This window comes from Silene latifolia, chromosome X, assembly GCF_048544455.1.
Source record: "Silene latifolia isolate original U9 population chromosome X, ASM4854445v1, whole genome shotgun sequence".
NCBI classification, from domain to species: domain Eukaryota; kingdom Viridiplantae; phylum Streptophyta; class Magnoliopsida; order Caryophyllales; family Caryophyllaceae; genus Silene; species Silene latifolia.
Genome location: NC_133537.1, coordinates 335,958,474 through 335,982,873, shown reverse-complemented (window position 1 = coordinate 335,982,873; position 24,400 = coordinate 335,958,474). Strand labels below are relative to the sequence as shown.

At 32.9% G+C, this 24,400-nt stretch overlaps 1 protein-coding gene across 1 annotated transcript; it reads right to left on the bottom strand.

The window, feature by feature from the left end:
• Positions 1–1,394: 1,394 nt before the first annotated feature.
• LOC141620959 (feruloyl CoA ortho-hydroxylase F6H1-3-like) lies at positions 1,395–21,677 on the bottom strand. Its single transcript, XM_074437696.1, has 10 exons — positions 21,671–21,677; positions 20,642–20,709; positions 19,252–19,278; positions 19,014–19,109; positions 17,061–17,348; positions 16,200–16,211; positions 16,002–16,115; positions 15,249–15,536; positions 6,052–6,599; positions 1,395–1,968 (listed from the first exon to the last, which is right to left on the bottom strand). The coding sequence occupies exons 1-10, from the start codon at positions 21,675–21,677 to the stop codon at positions 1,395–1,397; spliced, it is 2,022 nt and encodes a 673-aa protein (XP_074293797.1).
• Between the last annotated feature and the right edge of the window lie 2,723 nt (positions 21,678–24,400).

Genomic DNA, 24,400 nt, shown 5'->3' with positions numbered 1-24,400 from the left:
TTTTGATATACTAGCCCCAAGAAACCGAGATGGTAACAGCCCCGCATGCTAGGGTGGTCCTTGGTAAAACACCTTGGTATGTGAGAGTGTTACAATATGTGTAGCATTACTTATGGAATTAGTTTTCCTTAATACTCCCTCCAATTTAGGAGAATAACTTATATTAGGATTCCCTAAAATATTGATTGAATCAGTTGCCTTAGAGAAAAAAAATTCCTGCCTCATCTTCCGTATTTTGTTCATTATGCACCAAAATCGCACCTTCCAGATCTCCACCAAGATTTTCCTTATTGAGCATTGAATCCGTTTTCTCCTAATTTGCCACACTTGTAATATATTAATCGTAAACCATCATATTGGATGATCCAAACCTTACAATTAAGCCTAAATTTGGACAATAATGGTTTAGTAAGATCGACTTCAACAATCATACGTATAAATTGGCCCCTCTCTGCTAAAGCCGTAGGTTTGTCAATTCTGATAACCTTACCCGCTTTGCTTCCAATTTTCCTAAGAATATTTTCATGAAAGTTACTCCACGGACAATCAAGGAATGCGAATCCATGTAGTAAGAAATCTAATGGGTTCATCAGTTCCAATGAAATTAGGGACCCATTTCCTAATGGTTAAATAATACAGTAATCATCAATCATTCATGGACCATCGGCAAGCACATAGTCATAGTCATTCTTATTAGTAAAGCGTACAACGTAATAAGAGCAACCCACATTTGTGAAAATAAGATCACCCTATACCGACCATTTCTTCTTCAATTGACTAACAAGCGAGAAATGTCCAATGTTATTATCGAACATCTTAATGATTAATGAATTTCGCCAATTATTTCTTATCATAATTTTCTCTTTTTTCGTTAACAAGAGGGTAGGTCCAATGCTATTATCGAACATCATCATAGATAGCATCTTAACAGCGAGAAATGTCCAATGTTATTATCGAACATCATCATAGATAGCATTATCCATTACCGTGAAATCTTGCCCATGATTGATGGCAAAAGACGGGTCTGTCCCATGGTTGAGCGACGAATCCTTAGAAGAAGCCCTAGCAATGTTTGGTGTAAAAATCAAGACAATAATAATGAGACTTGCGTTGCCAATTAATTTTTATAATTTGGCAGATTATTTGGGGGTGACGTGGCTCAATGAGGATTGAGGGTTGTTGGATCTTGTTGATCAAATGGTCCTTATTCAAGAAACGGACTCATCTCTGGACTTACCGGATGCTTACTCTTTCTTTATATATATATATATATATATATATATATATATATATATATATATGTACATATACCCCACTTTGATACACTAATTAATTTGATAAATACACAAACATGAGTGATGTAATAATGTTGATAAACAAAACATTGAAACAAGCTAAGCCTTGGCGAAATCAATTGTGGCTTTACCATCATGAGCATTCTTGTAGAAGTTCTTAACATAATCCGAGTAAAGAACTTGTTTATACAATGCCGTTTCTCCTCTTTCAAGCAACTCTTCAAAAGGACCGATAATAGCCTTTGGCATCGGACTTACGAATATTGGGACCGATACTCTTTCCTTACTTCCATTCGCGACCACCCAATGTTCTACACTTTGGTACTTGCCATTACTTAGAATTTGTAGGGCATCTCCTACATTTATTACCAGTGCCCCTTTTACTGGAGGGATGTCAGTCCAACTCTTACCGTCTAAACCTCGAACATATAGCCCTCCTACATCATCTTGAAGAAGGATGGTAAGTGTAGATACATCCGAGTGACGACCTACTCCAAATGTCAGGTCTGGGTTAGGGCATTTCGGGTAAAAGTTAAGATTAATTCTCTTAGACCCCATTAGTAACAATGCTTTTATCTTATGGATTTCATTAATGTCGAGTCCCCTCATAAGTATTTCCATGAGTCGCATTGTTATCATTTCTGTACTATTCAAAAATTTCAAGGTTTCATTCCTGCAAGGAAAATTTCAAGTTATTCGTATATAAGTCCTTCTTACACAAACATTATAACATACGGATTTATTAATACAAATATCATGACGCGTTTAAATCGGAAGCTAACGGAGTTATTATTAATTATTAATAAATTGTGTAAAACGACCTTTAAAGTTATTTAGCACACCCCCAATAAAATTTAGAAAAGATATTACTTGTCATGATTTTTAAAAGGGGAAAAATCAGAAAGTAACTTCTCTTTTGAAACTTGCACATCAAAATACCGGTGGAATAAGATATTAGGAGGACGATAGGTATGTTTTGACGAATCAAATACATAAAATGTCATGTAAGACAATATGTCTAACTACTCATTTATCGGTGATTTATTTACCTTTATTTTTGACACAACGATCAAGCTAAGGAAAGAAAAAATTCCAATTATTTGATGATAAGTTAACCAAATTGAGTGTAAAGAATCAAATTATTCATCAAAAGCATCCCAAAATAAAAAGATAACCAATTGATAAGGACGCCTAATATGAAATAGGTAAACAAATGACCGGGATAAAGGGAGTAATATTTAAGCTAATCAAATCCCATAAGTATTAGGCTCCGTTTGGCAAGGCATTTCAGGTACCTGATTTGGTCAAAGTAGCTTATTTGACCAAAATTTCAGGTACCTTATTTTTTTGTAAGCGTTTGGCAAGTAGCTTATTTAACCAAATAAGCTACCTGAAATGAAATGCTACCTAGAGTAGCATTTGAGATTTCAGGTACCTGATTTGGTTCAATTTTCCATTTCTACCCTTTAAATCTATACTGTTAAATAATTATCATATCCTTTTACGTCATTTCATCAAAATCAGTTATCTTTTCAGTTAGTTTGCCAAACATCTTTTAATATAATCAGTTACCTTATCAGTTAACTTTTCAGGTTTCAGGTACCTTTTCAGTTTTCAGCTACCTTTTCAGGTTTCAGCTACCTTTTCAGTTAGTTTTACCAAACAGAGCCTTAGGCTACGTTTGGCAAGACATTTCAGGTACCTGGTTTGGTCAAAGTAGCTTATTTGACCAAAATTTCAGGTACCTTATTTTTTTGTAAGTATTTGGCAAGTAGCTTATTTAACCAAATAAGCTACCTGAAATGAAATGCTACCTAGAGTAGCATTTGAGATTTCAGGTACCTGATTTGATTGGATTTTCCGTTTTTACCCCTTAAATCTATACTATTAAATAATTATCATATCTTTTTACGTCATTTCATCAAAACAGTTACCTTTTCAGTTAGTTTGCCAAACACTTCTTTATATAATCAGCTACCTTATCAGTTCCTAATTTTCAGCTACCTTATCAGTCACATTTTCAGGTTTCAGTTAGCTTTTCAGTTTTCAGCTACCTTTTCAGGTTTCAGCTACCTTTTCAGTAAGTTTTACCAAACAGAGCCTTAGTCATTTCAAAAAAAAAAAATCCCATAAGTATTAGTCTCCTACGAATTTTTAGTATAAGATGGACTAGTCAGGTTCGAACCCTGGACCTATTCCTTGAAGTACTACATTTACTACAGCAACACCCAAATTTTACTACTATAAAATTATTCTTTCACAAATGTTCAAATTTGCTGTAGCAAAACTCCGTCGTTTTTTTTTTAAGCAGGTAAACTCCACTCTCCTCGCCCTAATTCCTAAGACCACTACCCCAAACTCTGTAAAGGACTTTAGACCTATAGCTTGTTGTTCAACTCTCTACAAGATTATTAGCAAAGTCTTGGCCAATCGACTCAAACAAGTCCTTCCTAAGATTATAGGACAGGAGCAATCGGCTTTTGTTAAGGGTAGGGACATTTTTGATAATATAATGATCTCCCAAATGCTTGTCAAAGGCTATGGGAGGGCTTTCATCTCACCTCGATGCTTGATTAAAGTTGATATCAGGAAAGCCTTTGACTCCATTAATTGGAGATTTATTAAACAGCTGCTCAATGCCCTGAACTTCCCTCCCGACTTTATTGACTGGGTGATGCTCTGTATTCAAACCCCCTGGTTCTCTCTAAAGATTAATGGAGATAACCATGGTTTTTTCCAAGGGAAGCGAGGTATCCGTCAAGGTGACCCCATCTCTCCATACATTTTTGTGATTGCCATGAAAGCTCTCTCGAGAAAACTCAGACAGATGCCTATTCAACCCCAATTCTCTTATCACCCTAAGTGTCATAGAACGCAACTCAGTCATCTCATTTTTGCTGACGACCTCATGCTCTTTGTTAGAGGGGATCTCCCCTCTGTTCTGGCTGCTTTGAAATGCCTGGAGGAGTTTGCTCATGAGTCAGGCCTGCACGCAAACCCGAGTAAAACGAACATCTACTTCGGTGGAGTCCATGAGGGGATCAAGAATGATATTATTGAGGCTACTGGATTCACTGAAGGGACCTTCCCTTTCAATTACTTAGGTCTCCCTCTCCACTCGGCTCGTCTCAGATGCGAGATGTTCGCTGGCCTTCTTGCCAAGCTCCGCAAAAATGTCAAACACTGGACTACAAAAATGCTATCCTATGCTGGGCGCATTCAACTCATTAATTCGGTTCTATTTGGGCTGGACAATTATTGGTGCTCTATCATCTTACTTCCAAAAGGTATTATCAAAGCTATTAAGAAAATTTGTAAAGACTTCCTCTGGAACATCGAGGAAGGACGCACAAAAATGACTATAAAAAGTTGGCAAAGTTCTTGTGCCCCTAAAGACGAAGGCGGTTTCAACATCAAAGAGCTGCTATCTTGGAACAAAAGCCTCATTGCAAAGCTAATCTGGAGACTGCAAACTAAACAACAATCAATTTGGAGTGACTGGATTCATCATTACAAGATCAAGTCTGGTTGTATATGGACTGTCAAACCTAACGACTCAGATGCTGAGAGCTGGCGAAGTATTCTTGCTGTTAGGGACGAATTAATTCAAAGAGAGGGGGATAGGGTCGCAGCAGCTAATGCAATCTCCTCTTTGTTTGATGCCGGTAGCTTCAAAACTGGAGCAGCCTATGATTACTTTAGGGTCAAATATTCTAAGCACGGGTGGTATGCTACTATTTGGCATAGGGTTTGTACCCCAAGACACAGTTTTATAGCCTCTCTTGCGATGCAACGGAAGCTGCCCACGATTGACCGTCTTATGGCCAGGGGGTTTCAGATGGCTAGTCGATGTGCATTATGTGAGGGTAGTGAAGAGGACATTGAGCACATGTTTTTCTCTTGCCCGTTTTCTCAGCAGGTTATGCAAGGAGTGTTCGGTTGGCTCGGTATAACACAACAACCTCGAAGCCTTAACTACGAGATTAAAAGACTTTCACGATCCAAAGCCCGAAGAAATTGGAGAGCTCAATGGAGAATTTGTAGTATTGTGACTGCCATTTATGTGTTATGGGAAGAACGTAACAAAAGGATTTTTGGTAGAAGTTCTCGGACAATGCAAAGTCTAATTAGTTCTATCAAAAATCTTGTTTGTATCCGCCTTTTGTATATTAATCCAACAGACAATGAGGATTTACTAGATTGTGTAAATGCTTAGGCATCACTTGGAGATTATTTTGTAAGTCCCATCTTTGTTCCCATTTTTTGGATGAATAAAGAGCTATCTTCTTGCAAAAAAAAAAAAAAAAAAAAAAAAAACTCCGTCATTTTAACTGTTTTTTTTTCCTTGGGGTAGTGGCGGCCTCGTCAAAATTTTATTATGACTTACGAGATAATAAGAGGCACGTTATTTACTTATTTATATACCTCACAACAAATATTCAATAAGTGTGGTCAGGTCGGTTTGGGTGAGGTTATTTCAAATTTATTATAAGAACAATATTAGAATATTATTCATTGCTTTTTTTTTTTTTTTTTTTTTTTTTTTTTTTTTTTTTTGTAATCTTTTAGTATAAAAAAATTATCCTTACATATTAAACGTACGAGGGACAAGGCAACACGATTGGCGGTACAAGACGACCCGTTATAATTAACCGTTTTCTACGTACTTACTACTTATGTCGCATTCAACTTTACACTTACGTAAAAAAAAATTGTACTCGTATTATTATTGCATGTGTTTAGTTTAGTTAATTACCTGCATGCAGTTGGCCAAAGTAAATTAGCCTCTTCTTGAGAAACAAAGAAGAGACTTAAATAATCCTTCCATTCCAAAGCCTTCTCCATTTCAGGTACAAAGCTCGTACCATACCTTACATTATTCGACGTCGATTTACCCTTCATGTACTTACTCTTCTCCTCCACCGGTTCCTCGAAGAAACGGTACGTGGCCGCCTTCACTTCCTCTAACACTTCAAGAGGCACCCCATGATTTACTATTTGAAAGAATCCCCATTTCTCTGCGGCCTCACATATCGATTTTTCTAGTAGTTCTTTGTTTGGGTTCGACATGTCGATAATTGGGATACAATTATTGTTATTATTATTGTTATTATTTATGTTGAACCTATCTTCTTTAGGGTGGATGTATTGTGTTGGTAGGGTTTCAATTTTCATTATATCAACTAGACCCTTAACTCCATAACCTTGGTTTTGAACAAATTTATTAATGTCTTCTTGGACTAAGCTTGAACCTAACACTAGTTTTAATCCCGTGCAAAAAATGCACGGGTTGTTTCTAAAATTCTAATACAAAAAATACTTTAATTAATACTCATTTTGTTTATATATATATATATATATATGTGTTATTCTCACTTTAGAAAGTAAAAAATTGTCTTATTTATCTCCTTAAAAAATACTAACCTTTCTTTTATATATTTAATAAATAATATATTCATATCCTTATTTGTCATTTTAGAAAGTATCTAAACAATTTGTTAATCTAAAACTGCCAATTATCAAATACCTCTAAAACAATTTCGCTAAATAAATCTGCTAGTCAAACCCGCTAAATCATTATGTTAGCCAAATCTGCTTTCTAAATCTGTTTCTACTAATATTAGTCTGTTGTTTACCAAACAGGGCCTAAATAAAAGTGTTAAAACATACTCGTATTTAACTTCGTCTCCGTTGGCAAGGCATTCAGCTACCTGATTTGGTCAAAGTGGTTTATTTGACCAAATTTCATGTACCTTATTTTTTTTCAATTGGTCTCCCTTGTGACGGGTTACCATTTGTGACGGATATTTTGTGAGATAAAATGGTAACAAAATGGGTTAGTGGAGAAAGGGGACCACATGAATAGTGTTGCAGAGAGAGAAAAAGTGGGTACATTGTGAGGTAAAATGGTATCCGTCTTCAGCTTGTGACGGATATGTCATGTCTTCAATGAGAATTGTTGATTTTTTTTTAAGCATTTGGCAAGTAACTCATTTAACCAAATAAGCTACTTGAAATGAAATGGTACCTAGAGTAGCATTTGAGATTTCAGGTACCTGATGTGGTTTGATTTTCCGTTTTACCCTTTAAATCAATACTATTAAATAATTATCATATCCTTTTACGTCATTTCATTAAAATCAGTTATCTTTACAGTTAGTTTGCCAAACATTTTTTTATACAATCAGCTACCTTATGAGTTCCTAATTTTCAGCTACGATAATAAATAATTTTAAAATCACTAAAATGATACGAAGTATTAAAATAAATTAATAATAATAATAATAATAATAATAGTACAAATAATAAACTAATAGTAGTATTCTCAACCCAAATTTAATAACGGGCTAATTTACCATTTTACGATGTCTCTATCTCTTATTTGTGCAAGAAAGCCCAAATGAAACATTGTAATTTAAACCAAGCTGATAACCTAATTATCTACTTATATTTGCATTACATTACCTAAAACCTATATTTGGATCACCTTGCCGCTTCAACTTCATATTCACCACCTCCCTCTACTAACAAACACCTATATGGCCTCCCACCACAACCTCCTTCCATACAAAAATACACCACCACCTTTCTCATCACACTCAATAAAACACCACACCTTCATATTTTTCCGACTCATCAATATTCTTTAAATAAAAACTTGCATGCCTCTTTTGTTGGCTAAATAATGTTTAAAGTTTCAAGAAGAGCAGATAAATGAAGAAAAGTTAATTATTTTTCTCAAAGATCAATTTTTGTCCTTCAAGTATTGACAATATGGTAGATCGTCTAGCATACATATTTTTGCATTTGTTTATTTATTTTATAACAAACTTTTAAATTATTTACTTAATAAACTTCAATTTTTCTCATAATAAAATCTTAGTTTATTTTTTTTATTTGAAGTTGTGCTTTTTTTGGGTGTTTTGCAATTCTGATTTTGTTTTAGTGTAGATTTCTTTTAGTTTTTGTATATGGAAAAAAGTAATATTTTAGGATTATTTTTGCATAAATTATTGAAATATACTTTATATTATTATGAGGATTTATACTTGTAAGATTTGAAAAAGGAAAAAGTTTTTTTTTGCCAAATTCTGCATATTTCTTTAATACTATGAAATTATGAATTATAATTATATGAATTAGCTTTAATTTTAATTATTACTTGTATATTTTTTGTGTACATTATTTTTGCGATATAAATATGATATTATAATGTTAACAAATTACAATTTTATAAATTTTTGTATTAGAAACATTTATTAATTTATTTATTCATTCAAACACATGTATAAGGTTAACAAATTCAGATTTTGTAAATTTTTTACATTAGAAATATTTATTGCGACAAATGTATACATAATGTTTGGGAAATGTATAAGGTATGGTTTTATCACAGAAATCATACTTGATCATCTATTCATCTTCAATGTTCTATGAAATGCACAACAAAGAAGACTAATTAAATAGAATCATAGAACGTGGGGGTCTCTACACCCAACAAAAAAATAAACTCCTAAAAATAAGGGACCAATTAAAAAGCTTTAAAAAACCTAGCTTTTATACTAGGTAGATTGTGAGATCCATAATATATAAAAACAAGGTATAATTAAGATGGATTGATTAAATTAGATAGATGTGTTATGTTGCACTATAACTATATGTTACTGTGGTATTTATAATGTCTAATACTTCCTTAATCCCGTACGATATTTTAATTAAAGTTGAATAAATTACTGATGATATTAAGAATGTAAATTTTTATTATTGCAATATGGCCTTGTAGTTTTATCTAATTATAAAATTCTTCTTGTCTTCATTATTTGTTTACCTTTTATCTAATTTTTAATTTTCAGTTTTGTACAAATGATTGAGACCGAGGTAGAAGTCTTGCAACAAATTTATTACGAGAGCATCCCTCTGAAGACTTTCTCTCAGTTAGTAGTGTCAAAACATAATTATTAAAGACGGCAAATTGGAGTAATTAGGTTATTTATTTTTAATTGAATTTAAGAAAATTTTAGAGGAATTTTGAGTAGTCATACCAACAAAATCTTCACGATAGTACAATTATAACTTTTATGGTACGTATACGCTGTATCGATTAACTTTCTCTGTGGAATGGACATCAATTGTTAATTAAGTCAAATTAATACTGCAAAAATTTCAAGAATAGTAAGAATTTTCACATTTGTTTCCATGTGCATGCGGACAGTAATTTTCTGAAAAATTTCCATCAATGGGCCGTATAATTTAGGCCCTATTAACCTATTAACCAAGTGTTTGCAGTCTCGTGGTAGACTTGGGTAACCTCAAAGCTTGCAAAGACAAGAATTGTGAGGTCCCGTGTTCGAACTTATGGATGCGCAATGCATGCGGTTATCTCGGCGGTCCCAATTGGGGTGGTTTACATGGTCCAAGTGGTGATGCTGGAATGCCTGGGCCCGGGGGAATTAACCTCTCGTCACCAAAAAAAAAAAAAAAAAAAAAAAAAAATTAGGCTCTATTTGGTAAAAATAACTAGAAAAAAAAGTAACTTAAAATTGAAAAGTTAACTGAAATCTAAAAAGGTAATTCAAGAAAGCTGAAAATTAGGAGCTGATAAGGTAATTGGTTATATAAACAAACGTTTTGCAAACTAACTGAAAAGGTAACTGATTTGAAGAAATGACGTAAAAGTAGACCTGGCAAAACAGGTCAACGGGTCGGGTTCGGGTCAGGTCAATTCGGGTCGGGTTAATTCGAGTTTCTCATTGATTTCGGGTTAACTCGGGTCGGGACGGGTCATTTCGGGTTTCGGGTTTATTATCGGGTCAGTTCCGGGTCAAGCGGGTCGGGTTATTTTCGGGTCAATGAATAATAGAGAAACTGTCATTTCAAGTCTTTTCGGTTCAATTAGAGTTATATTTTGTCGGGTCATTTTCGGGTCAGGCCAGTTCGGGTCAAGAAAGCTCGGGTCATGTTCGGGTCGGGTCGGGTCAGTTCGGATTTTCGGGTCAAATTCGGGTGATGTAGTTCGGGTCACTTCGGGTCTCGGGTCAGCTTTTTCGGGTCGGGTTGCTTTTGCCAGGTCTACGTAAAAGGATAGTATAGATTTAAGAGTTAAAAAAGGAAAATAAAAGCAACCTAGGTACCTGAAATCTCAAATGTTAATCTACGTAGCATTTCATTTCAGGTAGCTTGTTTTTTATTTTATTTTTAGAGAAAAAAACAATTCATTAATAGAACGTCATACGGCACTTACAAAGAATAATTATAATCGAAAACAAATCTAATGGAAACCAAAGAAAAATAATTTTAGCTTGTTTGGTTAGATAAGTTATTTGTCAAACGCTTTTAAGAAAATAAGATACCTGAAATTTTGGTCAAATAAGCTAGTTTGACCAAATAAGATATTTGAAATGCATTACAAAACAGAGCCTTAAGCACGAGTTACCGCCCCTTATAAGCTTCCTATAAATACAAAATACAATAATATACTTGTAAAATGGATCCATAATTACGAACGTTAATTAATGCTGGAGTTAGGGGAGAATGCAGTTAATAGGGGCGTTCGCCTTCACTAGAGGAAAAAACTTCAAAACTTTTAGTTAAAAATCTTAAACTTTTTTACTTTATACAATTATTCGTTTGTCCTCGCTAAATTTAAATCCTGGACTTGCCAGCTATAGCTATTGTATTAGTTTTAATGAAAAATAAAAAGTGGAAAACCCGATTAATCTATTTAACACACACTCTTGTGTAAAGAGTGTTCCATAATTGTAAATTTTTAACCCTAATTAAAATAATTAATTAACTCAACTTATTCCACAAAAAATAAAGTAATTTGCTGATAAAAATTAATTAAGATCAGTAATTGAAGAATGTGGAAGAAATTTGATTAAGCTGTAGGAGGGAGATCATGGAGAAGAATTAGCTTACTTGGTTTAGGTGAATGGTACAATGAAAAACTTGTGAAAATAAATATATAAAAAAATAAAATGTAAACTATTTAATGGGATAAAGAAAGTACATAAAAGAGTAAATACTAAAATTAAAGTTTAGCTCCAAATCTTTTGGTACAAACTTATAAATTTGGTCAAAAATTATAAGATTATTCTTTAGTCATCAAAGGCAAATTTGGCTCCAAGTAATTTTGGGGTCAGATTAAAACTCTAGTTGGCAAGACATTTTATGTAGCTTAATTGACCAAAGTAACTTCTTTGATCAAAAATTTACCTACCTTAGCTTATTTTTTTTGCAAATGTTTGACAAGTAGCTTATTTAGGCTTCGTTTGGCACGACATTTCAGGTAGCTTATTTGACCAAAATTTCAGCTACCTGATTTTTTTGCAAGTGGTTGACAAGTAGCTTATTTGATCAAATAAGTTACCTGAAATGAAATGCTATCTCAGATTCTCAGGTAGCATTTGAGAAATCACGTACCTGAAATGACTTATTTTCCATTTTGTACCCCTTTTATTCTATAATATTAAATAATTTTCATATCCTTTTACGTCATTTTACTATCAGCTACCTTTTCAGCTAGTTTGCCAAACACATTTTTATACAATCAGTTACCTTATCAGCTCCTAATTTTCATCTACCTTATCAGTTACCTTTTTAGGTTTCAGTTAGTTTTTCAGTTTTCAGCTACCTTTTCAGGTTTCAGATACCTTTTTAGGTAGTTTTGCCAAACAGAGCATAACCAAATAACCTATCTGAAAATGAAATGCTAGAAAGGGTAACATTTGATAAATAAGTTACCGGATTGTATTTATCTTCCCTTTTTACCTATTCAATCTATAAAAAGTGAATAATTGTTATATTCTTTTACATTGTTTCGTAAAAAATCAGTTGTCCTTTTAGCTAGTTTGACAAGCATTTTTTATATAATTAATCAGTTACCTTATGAGCTCTTGATATATCCATTTTATATACATTTTAACTCCATGTTTTAGCTCTATTAACATGTCATTTGCACTAATGCTAGTGATTTAATGGGCTAATTCCGTGTTCTAGGTGTTTTTGCTCGTATTCATTGTATTTTTTAGAAAATGAAGTCGTTGATAGTTTTTTTTTCCCGTCAAATTAGCGATTACCCAAGTTCACGAGGCTAATGAGAGCACGTCTTGATCATGCAAAGGTGTTTCGGGAAGCATATGGGCATTTTGGGAAGAAATTGGAAAACCCGAGCAAAAGAAAACCAATCTTAGTTGGTGGATATGTAAACAAATGAAATCCAAATAAAAGCCCAACTCATATGCATGCATTGGATGCCAAATGACGCCTAAGATACCTTAGACGGGCGCATTAAGAAACAAGCATCGGATTTCGCATCAACATTAAGTGCAAAGTTAAGACGGATTTAAGAGAAAAATGAGAAAAGCCACGACCCCGATCGGGGTGGGGTGGCCCCGATCGGGGTTCCCTTATTTCACCTTATTTTCGTTACTCCCTTGGGTCTATATAAAGGGTGTTGATCCGACACTTCTTACACACCTTGTATACCACTTTTATACTCTCATTTCAGTTCTTAGTTTAGGTTAGATTAGATTTTCCTTAAAAATTTCCTTATTGTAATTTCCTTTAAACATTTCAAGTTCATTTGCAATTTCCATTTCAAGTATTTGTTCTTCCTTTTTCAAGTTCTATTTCCTTTATAAAGGTAATCTCATTTCTAGTACTACTTTGTTATTCCTTTGTCATTTTTATTTACTAATTATGATCACTTTATCATTTGTCATTAGTCTAATTTACATTATGCAAGAGTAGTTAAAATTATCTAGGGAATAAGGAAACTATGCATAAGTAGTTCTTGCACTTGTTGAATTAGGATGTTTTAATATCGTTTCATTGTTTCTTTCACATGTTTGCATTGTATTGTTAGTCTTTGATAAATGATCACTATCTTAGATTAAATTTTTTAATTCACTTTTATCAGTCGAGAGACACGAAATTGAATTAGACTAAACATGTGTTAGTAAGACGATCTAGTCATAACGAGAGTTCTCTAGGACCAGACTTATGGTTGACAAATAAGGCTGAGAGGTGATTGTCTTTAAGCCTAAACAATTAACAATTTTATCAACTCCTATGTTTAACTTGAGCATTTACATAATTTGCATGTGTGACCCGACCTCTCTAGACTATTCCTTTATTATTGTCTTATCACAAGTTTACCAACCAACCAAGCAATCATACGATAACTGACCTTGATAGAATTCACCCAATAACAACTATATAATAACTCTCGTCTCCTTGTGTTCGATCCCTATTACTACATTCATTTGTGTCTAGGGAATTTATCTTTGATTAGGTGTGCGACAAAGCCTATCAGCTCCTAATTTTCAGTTATTACCTTATCAGCTATCTTTTTAGGTTTCAGTTAACTTTTTAGTTTTCACTATTTTCATATTTTATTTACCTTTTCAGCTAATTTACCAAAGAAAGCCTAACAATTAGGCACCAAAAAGGTCAATTTCCTTGCAATAATCTCTAGCATATTTTAGTTGATCTTCGACTGTAGTTTTCTTTAGTTTATAACCGGACGCCAAAAATTGACATTGAACACAAAACCGGATTAAGTACTCAAATACTAATTAGTCTTCTTAAAGAGAGTCTCATACTAAAAATAATGTGAGACATATCATCAAATTAAGGAAATAGGTTCACCATAATAAATAAATACTAATTTTTTTATGAGACAATCTTGTAATATTTTGTTGTGTAACCTCGTATACAATAGATGATTATTACTTTCTTTTATTACTCTATATATATTCTTAGTGTGTTATGGTTTTTTTTATATAAGGTAAGAAAACTAGATTGATCCTCTGAGGTAGGATCAATCTATCTCATCCTTTCGAATGAGTGAGGTAAATAGAATCCATTGGCTTTCAAACCACCTCAAAAGAGTTGGACATGAATGTACAATAGAAGCCATAAGGTGTAACACCCTCGCACACCAAGATGCCTTACCAAGGACCATCCCAGTGTATGAAGGTATTACCATCTCGGTTGCCCGAGGTAGTATATCAAATAAACAATAGAAGAATATTTATATCACATTACTTTAAGTCTTTACAACTCAAAAGGACGTAACGAGATATACATTATAGCTATGACAACCACTAAGCTCAAGTGTCGGGACTTCTACTCCGGTTGCGTGGTGACTCGATTCCCTCTGTTGTAACGGAGGCGTCCCGTTACCCAATAGTTAGTTGATTAGGGTGATAAGAACAAATATAGCGAATAACAAATAAAGATGACACACAGATATACGTGGTTCACCAGTCAAATAACTGGCTACGTCCACCCTGAAGGAGAGCAAAATTCACTATTGTGGAGATAATAGTACAAAAGTAGACCGGTATACACGCGCTCAATATGAGCCAAAAGTATACCCTATTCTACCAACAAAATAGTAATCTCAAAGGAACAAAAGAGACTACCCCAAACGAGATGAAGGACAAACGATCTTGAGGCCAGCAAGATCCGAACAGACTCCTTCAATCTCCAAATTCAGACGAACGCCAATCTACTTGAGCCCGGAACAAACTGAAGCTTCCTCCCGAAGGGAACCTCACAAATCGACTCTCATAAAATTGTGCTCACAAATACTATCTCCACCTCCTTAATTAACCTAGACTAATACAAGGGTCTTTATATATATTTATTCCACCCTAAATAAAAGATCTAGTCTAATTAGGAAATAAAGACAACGCTATTAGGAAATTATATACTCCGTAATAATTTCCCAATACAAACCAAGCACAAATTGCCTTAAACAATTTAATGCTAAGTCAAAGACTAGACAAAGGAAACAATGAACCGCCTAATACCAAATGAAATAGGAAACCAAAAAATTTCCACTAACTTTCCATAAAGCCAAGGATGTACATTGTACGTACACATGCATGAAGTCCGTTTCATGCCAATTAACAGACCTATGCGCGACTCACATGAACCACGGACCTTGTTTCTTCGTCTCGTCTTAGCTTGATCCGTCTTCGACACAAATTCAAGGCACAAATTCCTAACAATCTCTACCTTGACTTGAATTATCCAAAAACAAACCAAACCCAAATCAGCTTCAACAGAGTCGATCCTCAAGTCACTACCTGTCCCGTTAGTCTCCACTTTGACTTGAACACCACCCACAAAATGGACAAACGAACCAAGTGTGCAACAAATGTGACCAATATACGAAGTACCCAATGTAGTAAGCTGAAAACTACCAATTGTACCAAGTACCCAACATATCTTCATACCAATAGGAAGGCCAAACGTAGCAAACTCCGAAGAGGACAAAAGCTACTAAACGCCATCACAAATATATAAGATACCAAACGTCACTAATGATGGAACGGTGTACCAAAACAAACACACTAGATTCCAAAACAAAATCTCCTCCAAACTTCATGGCCAAATGTATCGTCGTACCAAATTGCCCATACAAGGACACAAACGCCATGAACAAAACAGAATGTCTCACTTGGTACAAAAGAAAGTGTCGCGAACACTACCAACATGCCTACACCAAGACAACAAATACCCAAGTCGAAACCAAAAACACCATTCTATGCGAGCACAAATCACCTCCATCAAAGATGCAAATTAATAGACTACCAAGTCCAACCCAAAAGCTCCATAGAACAAACTCCCGCCGAAGTTTCAAATGACCCCTTGTGAGATCCGACTCTTTTTCAAGAACCCAAATAGCTCCACCTGGAACTCAAATTGCCTCACTGAGACGCAAAAACAGTTGTAAGTTTGTCTTGAAGGATCTATTAGCTTGACCTGTATAGTAGCAAACTCCACCTTACCGCCAACACTACCATCCTTCCACAAACTCACCAAACCCAAAAGTATGTCAACTTTCAAAATATTCGCTCCCAACATCTTTCCACCCATATGTCAACAAACCCAAATTAACGCCTAAAAGACAATTACAGCAGAAGCAGATCCCAAATCAGAACTCTAGCTCTGATACCAATTGTTGTAACGGAGGCATCCCGTTACCCAATAGTTAGTTGATTAGGGCGATAAGAACAAATATAGCGAATAACAAATAAAGATGACACACAGATATACGTGGTTCACCAGTCAAATAACTGGCTACGTCCCCCCTGAAGGAGAGCAAAATTCACTATTGTGGAGATAATAGTACAAAAGTAGACCGGTATACACGCGCTCAATATGAGCCAAAAGTATACCCTATTCTACCAACAAAATAGTAATCTCAAAGGAACAAAAGAGACTACCCCAAACGAGATGAAGGACAAACGATCTTGAGGCCAGCAAGATCCGAACAGACTCCTTCAATCTCCAAATTCAGACGAACGCCAATCTACTTGAGCCCGGAACAAACTGAAGCTTCCTCCCGAAGGGAACCTCACAAATCGACTCTCATAAAATTGTGCTCACAAATACTATCTCCACCTCCTTAATTAACCTAGACTAATACAAGGGTCTTTATATATATTTATTCCACCCTAAATAAAAGATCTAGTCTAATTAGGAAATAAAGACAACGCTATTAGGAAATTATATACTCCGTAATAATTTCCCAATACAAACCAAGCACAAATTGCCTTAAACAATTTAATGATAAGTCAAAGACTAGACAAAGGAAACAATGAACCGCCTAATACCAAATGAAATAGGAAACCAAAAAATTTCCACTAACTTTCCATAAAGCCAAGGATGTACATTGTACGTACACATGCATGAAGTCCGTTTCATGCCAATTAACAGACCTATGCGCGACTCACATGAACCACGGACCTTGTTTCTTCGTCTCGTCTTAGCTTGATCCGTCTTCGACACAAATTCAAGGCACAAATTCCTAACAATCTCTACCTTGACTTGAATTATCCAAAAACAAACCAAACCCAAATCAGCTTCAACAGAGTCGATCCTCAAGTCACTACCTGTCCCGTTAGTCTCCACTTTGACTTGAACACCACCCACAAAATGGACAAACGAACCAAGTGTGCAACAAATGTGACCAATATACGAAGTACCCAATGTAGTAAGCTGAAAACTACCAATTGTACCAAGTACCCAACATATCTTCATACCAATAGGAAGGCCAAACGTAGCAAACTCCGAAGAGGACAAAAGCTACTAAACGCCATCACAAATATATAAGATACCAAACGTCACTAATGATGGAACGGTGTACCAAAACAAACACACTAGATTCCAAAACAAAATCTCCTCCAAACTTCATGGCCAAATGTACCGTCGTACCAAATTGCCCATACAAGGACACAAACGCCATGAACAAAACAGAATGTCTCACTTGGTACAAAATCTCCTCCAAACTTTATTAAGCAATATGTATATTGTTATAATATATCGTCAAAGTATATATATATATATATATGTATATATATATATATATATATATATATATATATATATATGTATATATATATATATATATATGTATATATATATATGTATATATATATATATATATGTATATATGTATATATAGAGTCGGGATCCGGTGAGAACTCCTAAATATTTGAGGATTGAGTAACGAATGAAATAACACTTGTTATTCTAAACAATATCAGTCGTTGTTAAAGGTAAAAAAAAACACTCAGCCTTGAAAAATAAAAACGCGTAAGATTATATTTTCAATCTACACTTTCTCTCTCTAAAACTGAATCAAAAACGAAGGGAACGAGGGATTAGATTGGCGAATCAATCAAAATTACGAAGCAATACCGATCATTCTTCATGATAATTGCGTTTTGAGCGGAATTCAGGTACAATTTTTGCCTTAATGCTCTCGAATTTTTGAATTTAGGTATATTTTAGTGAATTAATTGCTAAAATCGAGTAATTATTCAATAAATGTTGTATCATTGTTTTGAATTTGTGATATAATCAAAAACTAGGTATAATTATGGGAAATTGTGCAATTATTTTCAGATTTTGATTCGTTTTTGCTCAAATTAGGTATACAAATTATTACTAAAATTTATTAATTTTCATTTATTTTCATATAATTGAACCAATTACTATCATCAATTCTTTGTTATAGTTGTTAATTAGATGTTTTTTGTTTCAATCCCGAAAATTAGGGTTTAATATTGTTCGATTGTGAAATTTAGGGTTCAACAGTGAATCTGCTTTGTGCAAACTTGAGTGTACTTATCTTATCTTTGTTTCTGAATTTCTAGTCAAATTCGCCTCGAGTTATAGATGATTATGAATAATTTACTTGGAGTTTTTGTTTTATATTATTGGATTAAGATTTTTGAAGTGCAACAAGGTGAACGGTTTTGTTATGTCGATGGAATATACGGATGTAAACAGCGATTCAACATCCCGTGTGAGATGATTGTGTGCATACAGCCAAGCCATTAGTCTTGATATCATGTGCATACAACCAAACAATTAGTTTGACTATGTTGATTGAGTAAATGGATATAAATTATTGTAGTGATTGTGGAGTGAACTGGTGATGGTTTAGCAAGTTATGGATTCTATTGATTTGGCTTGAAAGTTTTATTGAAAGAAAGTTCAATTTCGCTTATAAATGGAATGGCGTAAACTGTAGCAACTTTTGATTATTTATGGCTAGCGTTGTCTGTACAAGTGTAATAGTACTAGTAATTACGCAGCATCACAATAACTTTGCTTTTGGTGAAATAATGATGCCTTGTGGGAGTCTTTGTAGGTTTGTTTTTGTTTTTGTTTTTGTTTATGGATTTCGTTTACAGGATGAATCGGGATGAGAGTGATTCCCAATTCAGGTCTCCACCAATCTCTGCCTTTCACTTTAAGCTTACTACTGTTACTAAGCCCTTTTTTTTCCTGATCACAAAATTCTTGTAAAAAGACAGACGAACATATTTGTTACTTATATTTTACTTTTGTGATATTGTGAAACAATATCACACGTTATTAGAAACAATATCACACCTTATACAAAACAATATCACTATTTCACAAGTACTTTAAATGACTCTCCAATTTTGTGATACTGTGAAACAGTATCAGAACCATTAAAATAAAATACCACAAGTCTTTAGAAACAATATCACAGTTTTGTTATTAATGTGTTAAACTTACTCCTGACATTATGTTTTTGTTCTTTTTTTGTTCTTTTTTTTTTTTTTTGCAGATTTCTTCACTTGCAGATGTTGATTAAGAGCTTGTCTTCATGCTGAGAAAGTCTATATTACATCATCAACTTAGCAAAATCGTCTTTTTTTAATCATTTTTACTCACATGTACAATTTTTTTTATGCTTAGATGTAATTCCAAATGGTAACAATTTTGTATTCTTTCTCCATTTTTAGTTAACAATATCATAAAACCTCAGAATCAATAATATAGTCTTACCAAGATTTGCTTTTTGTATTTTACAATATCACAAGTTATTGTAAACAATAGCACACTTCATTTGAAACAATATCACCATTCTTCTGAAATAATATCATCACATCGCACTTAATTGTAGACAATACCCTTTGATTGATATTGTTATACAATATCACATGTACTTATAAACAATATCATTTGTATACAAAATGATATCAAGAATAAAAGTATTTTAAAAGGATTCTCCAATTTATGCTACTGTGAAACAATATCACAACTAGTAAAATAAAATATCACACTGTATCTAAAACAATATCACACTATATACAAAACAATATTGAAGTAAAAAGGATTTTTAAATCCCTATCCGCTTTTGTTACAGAGAAACAATATCACACCCATTAAAGTAAAATATCACATGATATTTGAAACAATATCACACTTTACCAAGAATTATATCAGAGCCAAAAGAAATTGTTTAGCTATAACTACTTTTGTAATCTTGAGATACAATAATATTCACCTACACCAGAAATAATTGAGGATTGAGTAACGAATGAAATAAGTTCTACCATCATTACATCCATTTACTTGCAATTACATTTTTGTCCAACATATCTACTTCTCATTCTAATTGCTTCTTCTACCTCTACCTCTACCTCTATTCTTATGATTTCCAACGGTCTTGTATCATACTGGTCTTATTTCGATCTGTTGTCCATGATCTTCAGCATCTTCTCTGCAATTAGGTCCTCTGTACATTAAATGCATAATCAAATAACCACGACAGACGTGACATTCACCAGCATAAATGAATTCCAATCACATGTTGATTCATTAGTAATTTATCTGCCTTTGCAACACCAATGAAGTATACAAGTCAAAATTGTTAACAGATCAAGATCAGCAACTATTCTAAACTATTTGTAAAGAAGGTCCTGTATCCAAAAACATTAGGACTTTCATGTTGGAAAGAAAATGAAGGCATATTCCTTAGAGGATGGCCAACAGTCAATACTAACATCTTGTTTATTGTCAAGAACCATGATCAACAAGGCTTTATGAGCACATTCAGCCACCATTCTATAACCTGGACAAAAAAAAAGGTAGTCAGTGAGAAATAAGACATGTAAGCAGTGTGTCATATAACAAAGCCTTGGCCACAATGACATTATTTGTAGCACAGTACCATTTGTATACACCTTCCAACCAATCAAAACATTGTAACATGCGAGATCAAGATACTACACATGTAAAAGAATGCCAACTACTAGCTAACATTAAAGAGTAACAATGTAAAACATATGTAAATCAATCTGACACAAATTTAAAAAGATTTGAAACAAAATACTACACATGTAAATTAGGTGTGCATGACAAAAAAAACTCGAACAAAGTGCAATAAATTAAAATCACAATCAAATAACAAGACAATATGAATCAATCTCATCAAATTACGAATCGAGAACAAAAAATCAGAACACAAGGTGAATTGAACATAGATCGGGGAAAATTACTAAATATATAACAAATTGTCAATATCATTGAAAAATAACATGTATTTGAACCAATATATTCATTGAAAACTCAAATCCACAAAATTGTCAATATCACACAGTCTGTAAAACAATATCACACCGTCTGTAAAACAATATCACATAGTCTTTAAAACAATATCACACAGTCTGTATACATATCAGAACCATCATATGCTGCTATATTTGAGAATTCATATCACAACAATCATCTTTTGTAAGAAAATCGAAAAAACATCAAATAAAGCTGAAATAACAATAAAAGTAGATGAAAATAAGAATAAAAATACACATAAATTAAAATTAGGGCAAACAAAATCGGAAAAGATCAAATAAAGCTGAAATAACAATAAAACTAGATGAAATTGAAAATCTAGATAGAAAATTATTACAAACGCAGTAAGATGACTACGAATTCGAAATATATGTACGAAAAAAACAAAAATAACATGTGATTTAAAGCTGAAATTACAAATTAAAGAGATAATAAATCTGAAATTAACAACAATAACGTACCTGACATCGCGATTATGATTGAAACAGTATGATAATTGATCAGAAATAGAAGAATGGGTTGAGATTGACTGAAAACCTAGAAATAACGAAAGAAAGCGCTTAAAATTTGGGGAATCCAAGGAAAAAAAGAGTAAGAGAAGAGAGAAGGTAGAGGGATAAGTGATTTGTGCGAGAATGAAAGGAGTTTACTGAGGAAAGGAGTATATATATGCACGCGCGAAATGACAATTTTGCCCTTATTGTCCGCGCACAGTAATGGACGTTGGATCTCTTAAATCCGACGGCTTGTATTAATCCTCAATCCTCAAATATATGAGCCATACTTACATGATCTCATTCCTGTATATATATATGTATATATATATATATATATGTATATATATATATATATATATTTATTTATTGTTATATATGACCACAGTTTACTAAATTTTTGTCACGGTTTAATAGTATTTTGTCACGAATATTGCTAAGTTTGTTAGTGTTTTGCAACGATTATTGTTATTATTGTTTCCTATTTGTTTCTTTTTTTTTATTATGCTCCCTCCATCTCTGTCATTTTTTCTACCTTTTATTGTTGTTTCATTAAAAACTAGTTTAAACCCGTGCAAAATTGCACGGGTATACTTGTAAACATTTTTTTAAACATCATTAAAAATTATTTTATAATAATTTATACATATACGCAAAATATCTAAATATGAATAAAATATTCATAATCATCTGTGAACAGTTTAACTTCAAATTATTGATCATAACTTGGAAGTGTGGATAAATATGTGTTAATAACTTAATCATTATTACTAAAAAACGAACTATCACAGCTTGATGGTAGGAATTCGACATAGCTCAACAAAACACACACAAAAAAAAAATCGAAATATCTCGACCCCTATTTAGCCCAATACGTTAATTCATAGGCACTCTGGATGTTCCTTTTACCATCTGAATTGTAGACGTGAGATAACCGACCAACTTAATCTTTATATAATTCATGATTCATACGTTTTTTAAAGAGTAACGAAACATCCATATTTAGTGAAAAATCCCTATGTAATCATACTACTAATAGAAACAACTAACCTATATCTCAGTTCAAAACAAATTTTTACACATTTGTGCGCTAATCGTACTTTACTATTTATTAAAATAATGGTTTACTATTTATCAAATCATAAAAAGGTATATAAAGTGTTGCATGTGGTTCCACTTCATATTGCGAAGTTATTCTGTGACCCTCGTATGATAGATTGATAAAAGTGACCAACTTATAAGAAAGGGTGAACATTTTGTGTAAAAATGATTGTTTTTTTTTTTGTAAAGTAGTCACTTTTAATAACAAAATAATAGTAACTTTTTAATAATAAAAGCTAAATTTTTACCATAAAATGGTTACTTTTATGTTGTCGCACCATACTATGATATTTTATCATAGTAGAATTTGTGATCAAGAATTATCTCCTTGACACTCTAGAGTAGATCCCTTATTCATGTTCGCTAATTTTAAATATACATCCAATCAAAACTCTCTAATGCATGCCTCTTATTAATGTTTAAACAATGTCAACCTACTCATAATCAAATTTCATACGTATAAATAACATTAACTAATAAAAAAATTTGAGAGATCCGAGATGGTCTCTAAATAAGTTATTGATGTAACACTGTACTCATTTATGCGTTTTCGTGACCTTTATATAATTATATTGTTAATCATGACATGAATGACTCTTTAACGTTATATATATTCTTATAATAAATGAACTCATGTATTTTTAACCATGTTCCACCTGTTTTATTAATCGTGATACTGTTTTGTATTATAATTATAAAATAAATCTCATAATAAATTTATTATGAGGCCGTCTCTAAAGACATTTAACCAATACTTCTCAAACCCATTCAATTTATTCGTACAAGAAAAGGGAAGATGTTATAATTATTGAGAATATTATCTAAAGATATTCTAATTTATTCTTATAATTATAATAGTTGGCATATATATTGTATATTATTCTATGGTTGATCTTATTCTTGTACAATAAGTCACGTATTACGGCTAGCTTAGGGTAGATTAACTCTCTATCTTGTAATTGGTATAACTTGTATTGTTTACCACTCATGTAAATTATGCAATTCCTAATATAATTCAATCTTTCCCATAATTCTCTCTATTCTATCAATAAGAACATGACAATCGAAGATCGGCAACAAAACATAAAGTTCATAAAAATAATAAAAATTAATCAAGAAAATAATATGGCAGTTGTTATTGTTTTATTAATTAGTATACATAGATTTTGCGAATTTACATATCCTACATAGTCCTATGTGGCAGTTGATGAGCACCATTAGTAAATTCTAAAAAAAATAATAAAATAAAAAGCTGATTGATAACTAATTGATAATTCAACGGGTAAAGAATGAAATATGGAATAGAATATTCCATATTTAACTTATACAGAAAAGGAATATAATAAATTTTGATTGATATTATGCTAAAATTTTTGCCCTATAGTATGTCTAAATTAGATTTTTCTCGAAAATGTCACATGAAATCAATATAAATACGCATTATCATGGACAATCACATTCACCTTCCGTCAGTCACAACAAAAGCGAAAAAAAGTTAACACAAACCTTACATAATTTACGATTTACAACCCTTTAGAAATTTATTAAAACAAATACTTGAAAATCAAGGTACTGTCAATAAGGAAAAATTGAAGC

Bases quoted from the DNA above. Each gene is read 5' to 3' on its own strand.
- LOC141620959 (XM_074437696.1), bottom strand. The intron at 17,349-19,013 runs GTAAACGAAATC...ATTGGTATGAAG, and splicing joins CTCTCATCCCGATTCATCCT to ATATGTTGGGTACTTGGTAC. The intron at 6,600-15,248 runs GTCCGTGGTTCA...TTTTTGTATTAG, and splicing joins AGACGAGACGAAGAAACAAG to AATTTTAGAAACAACCCGTG.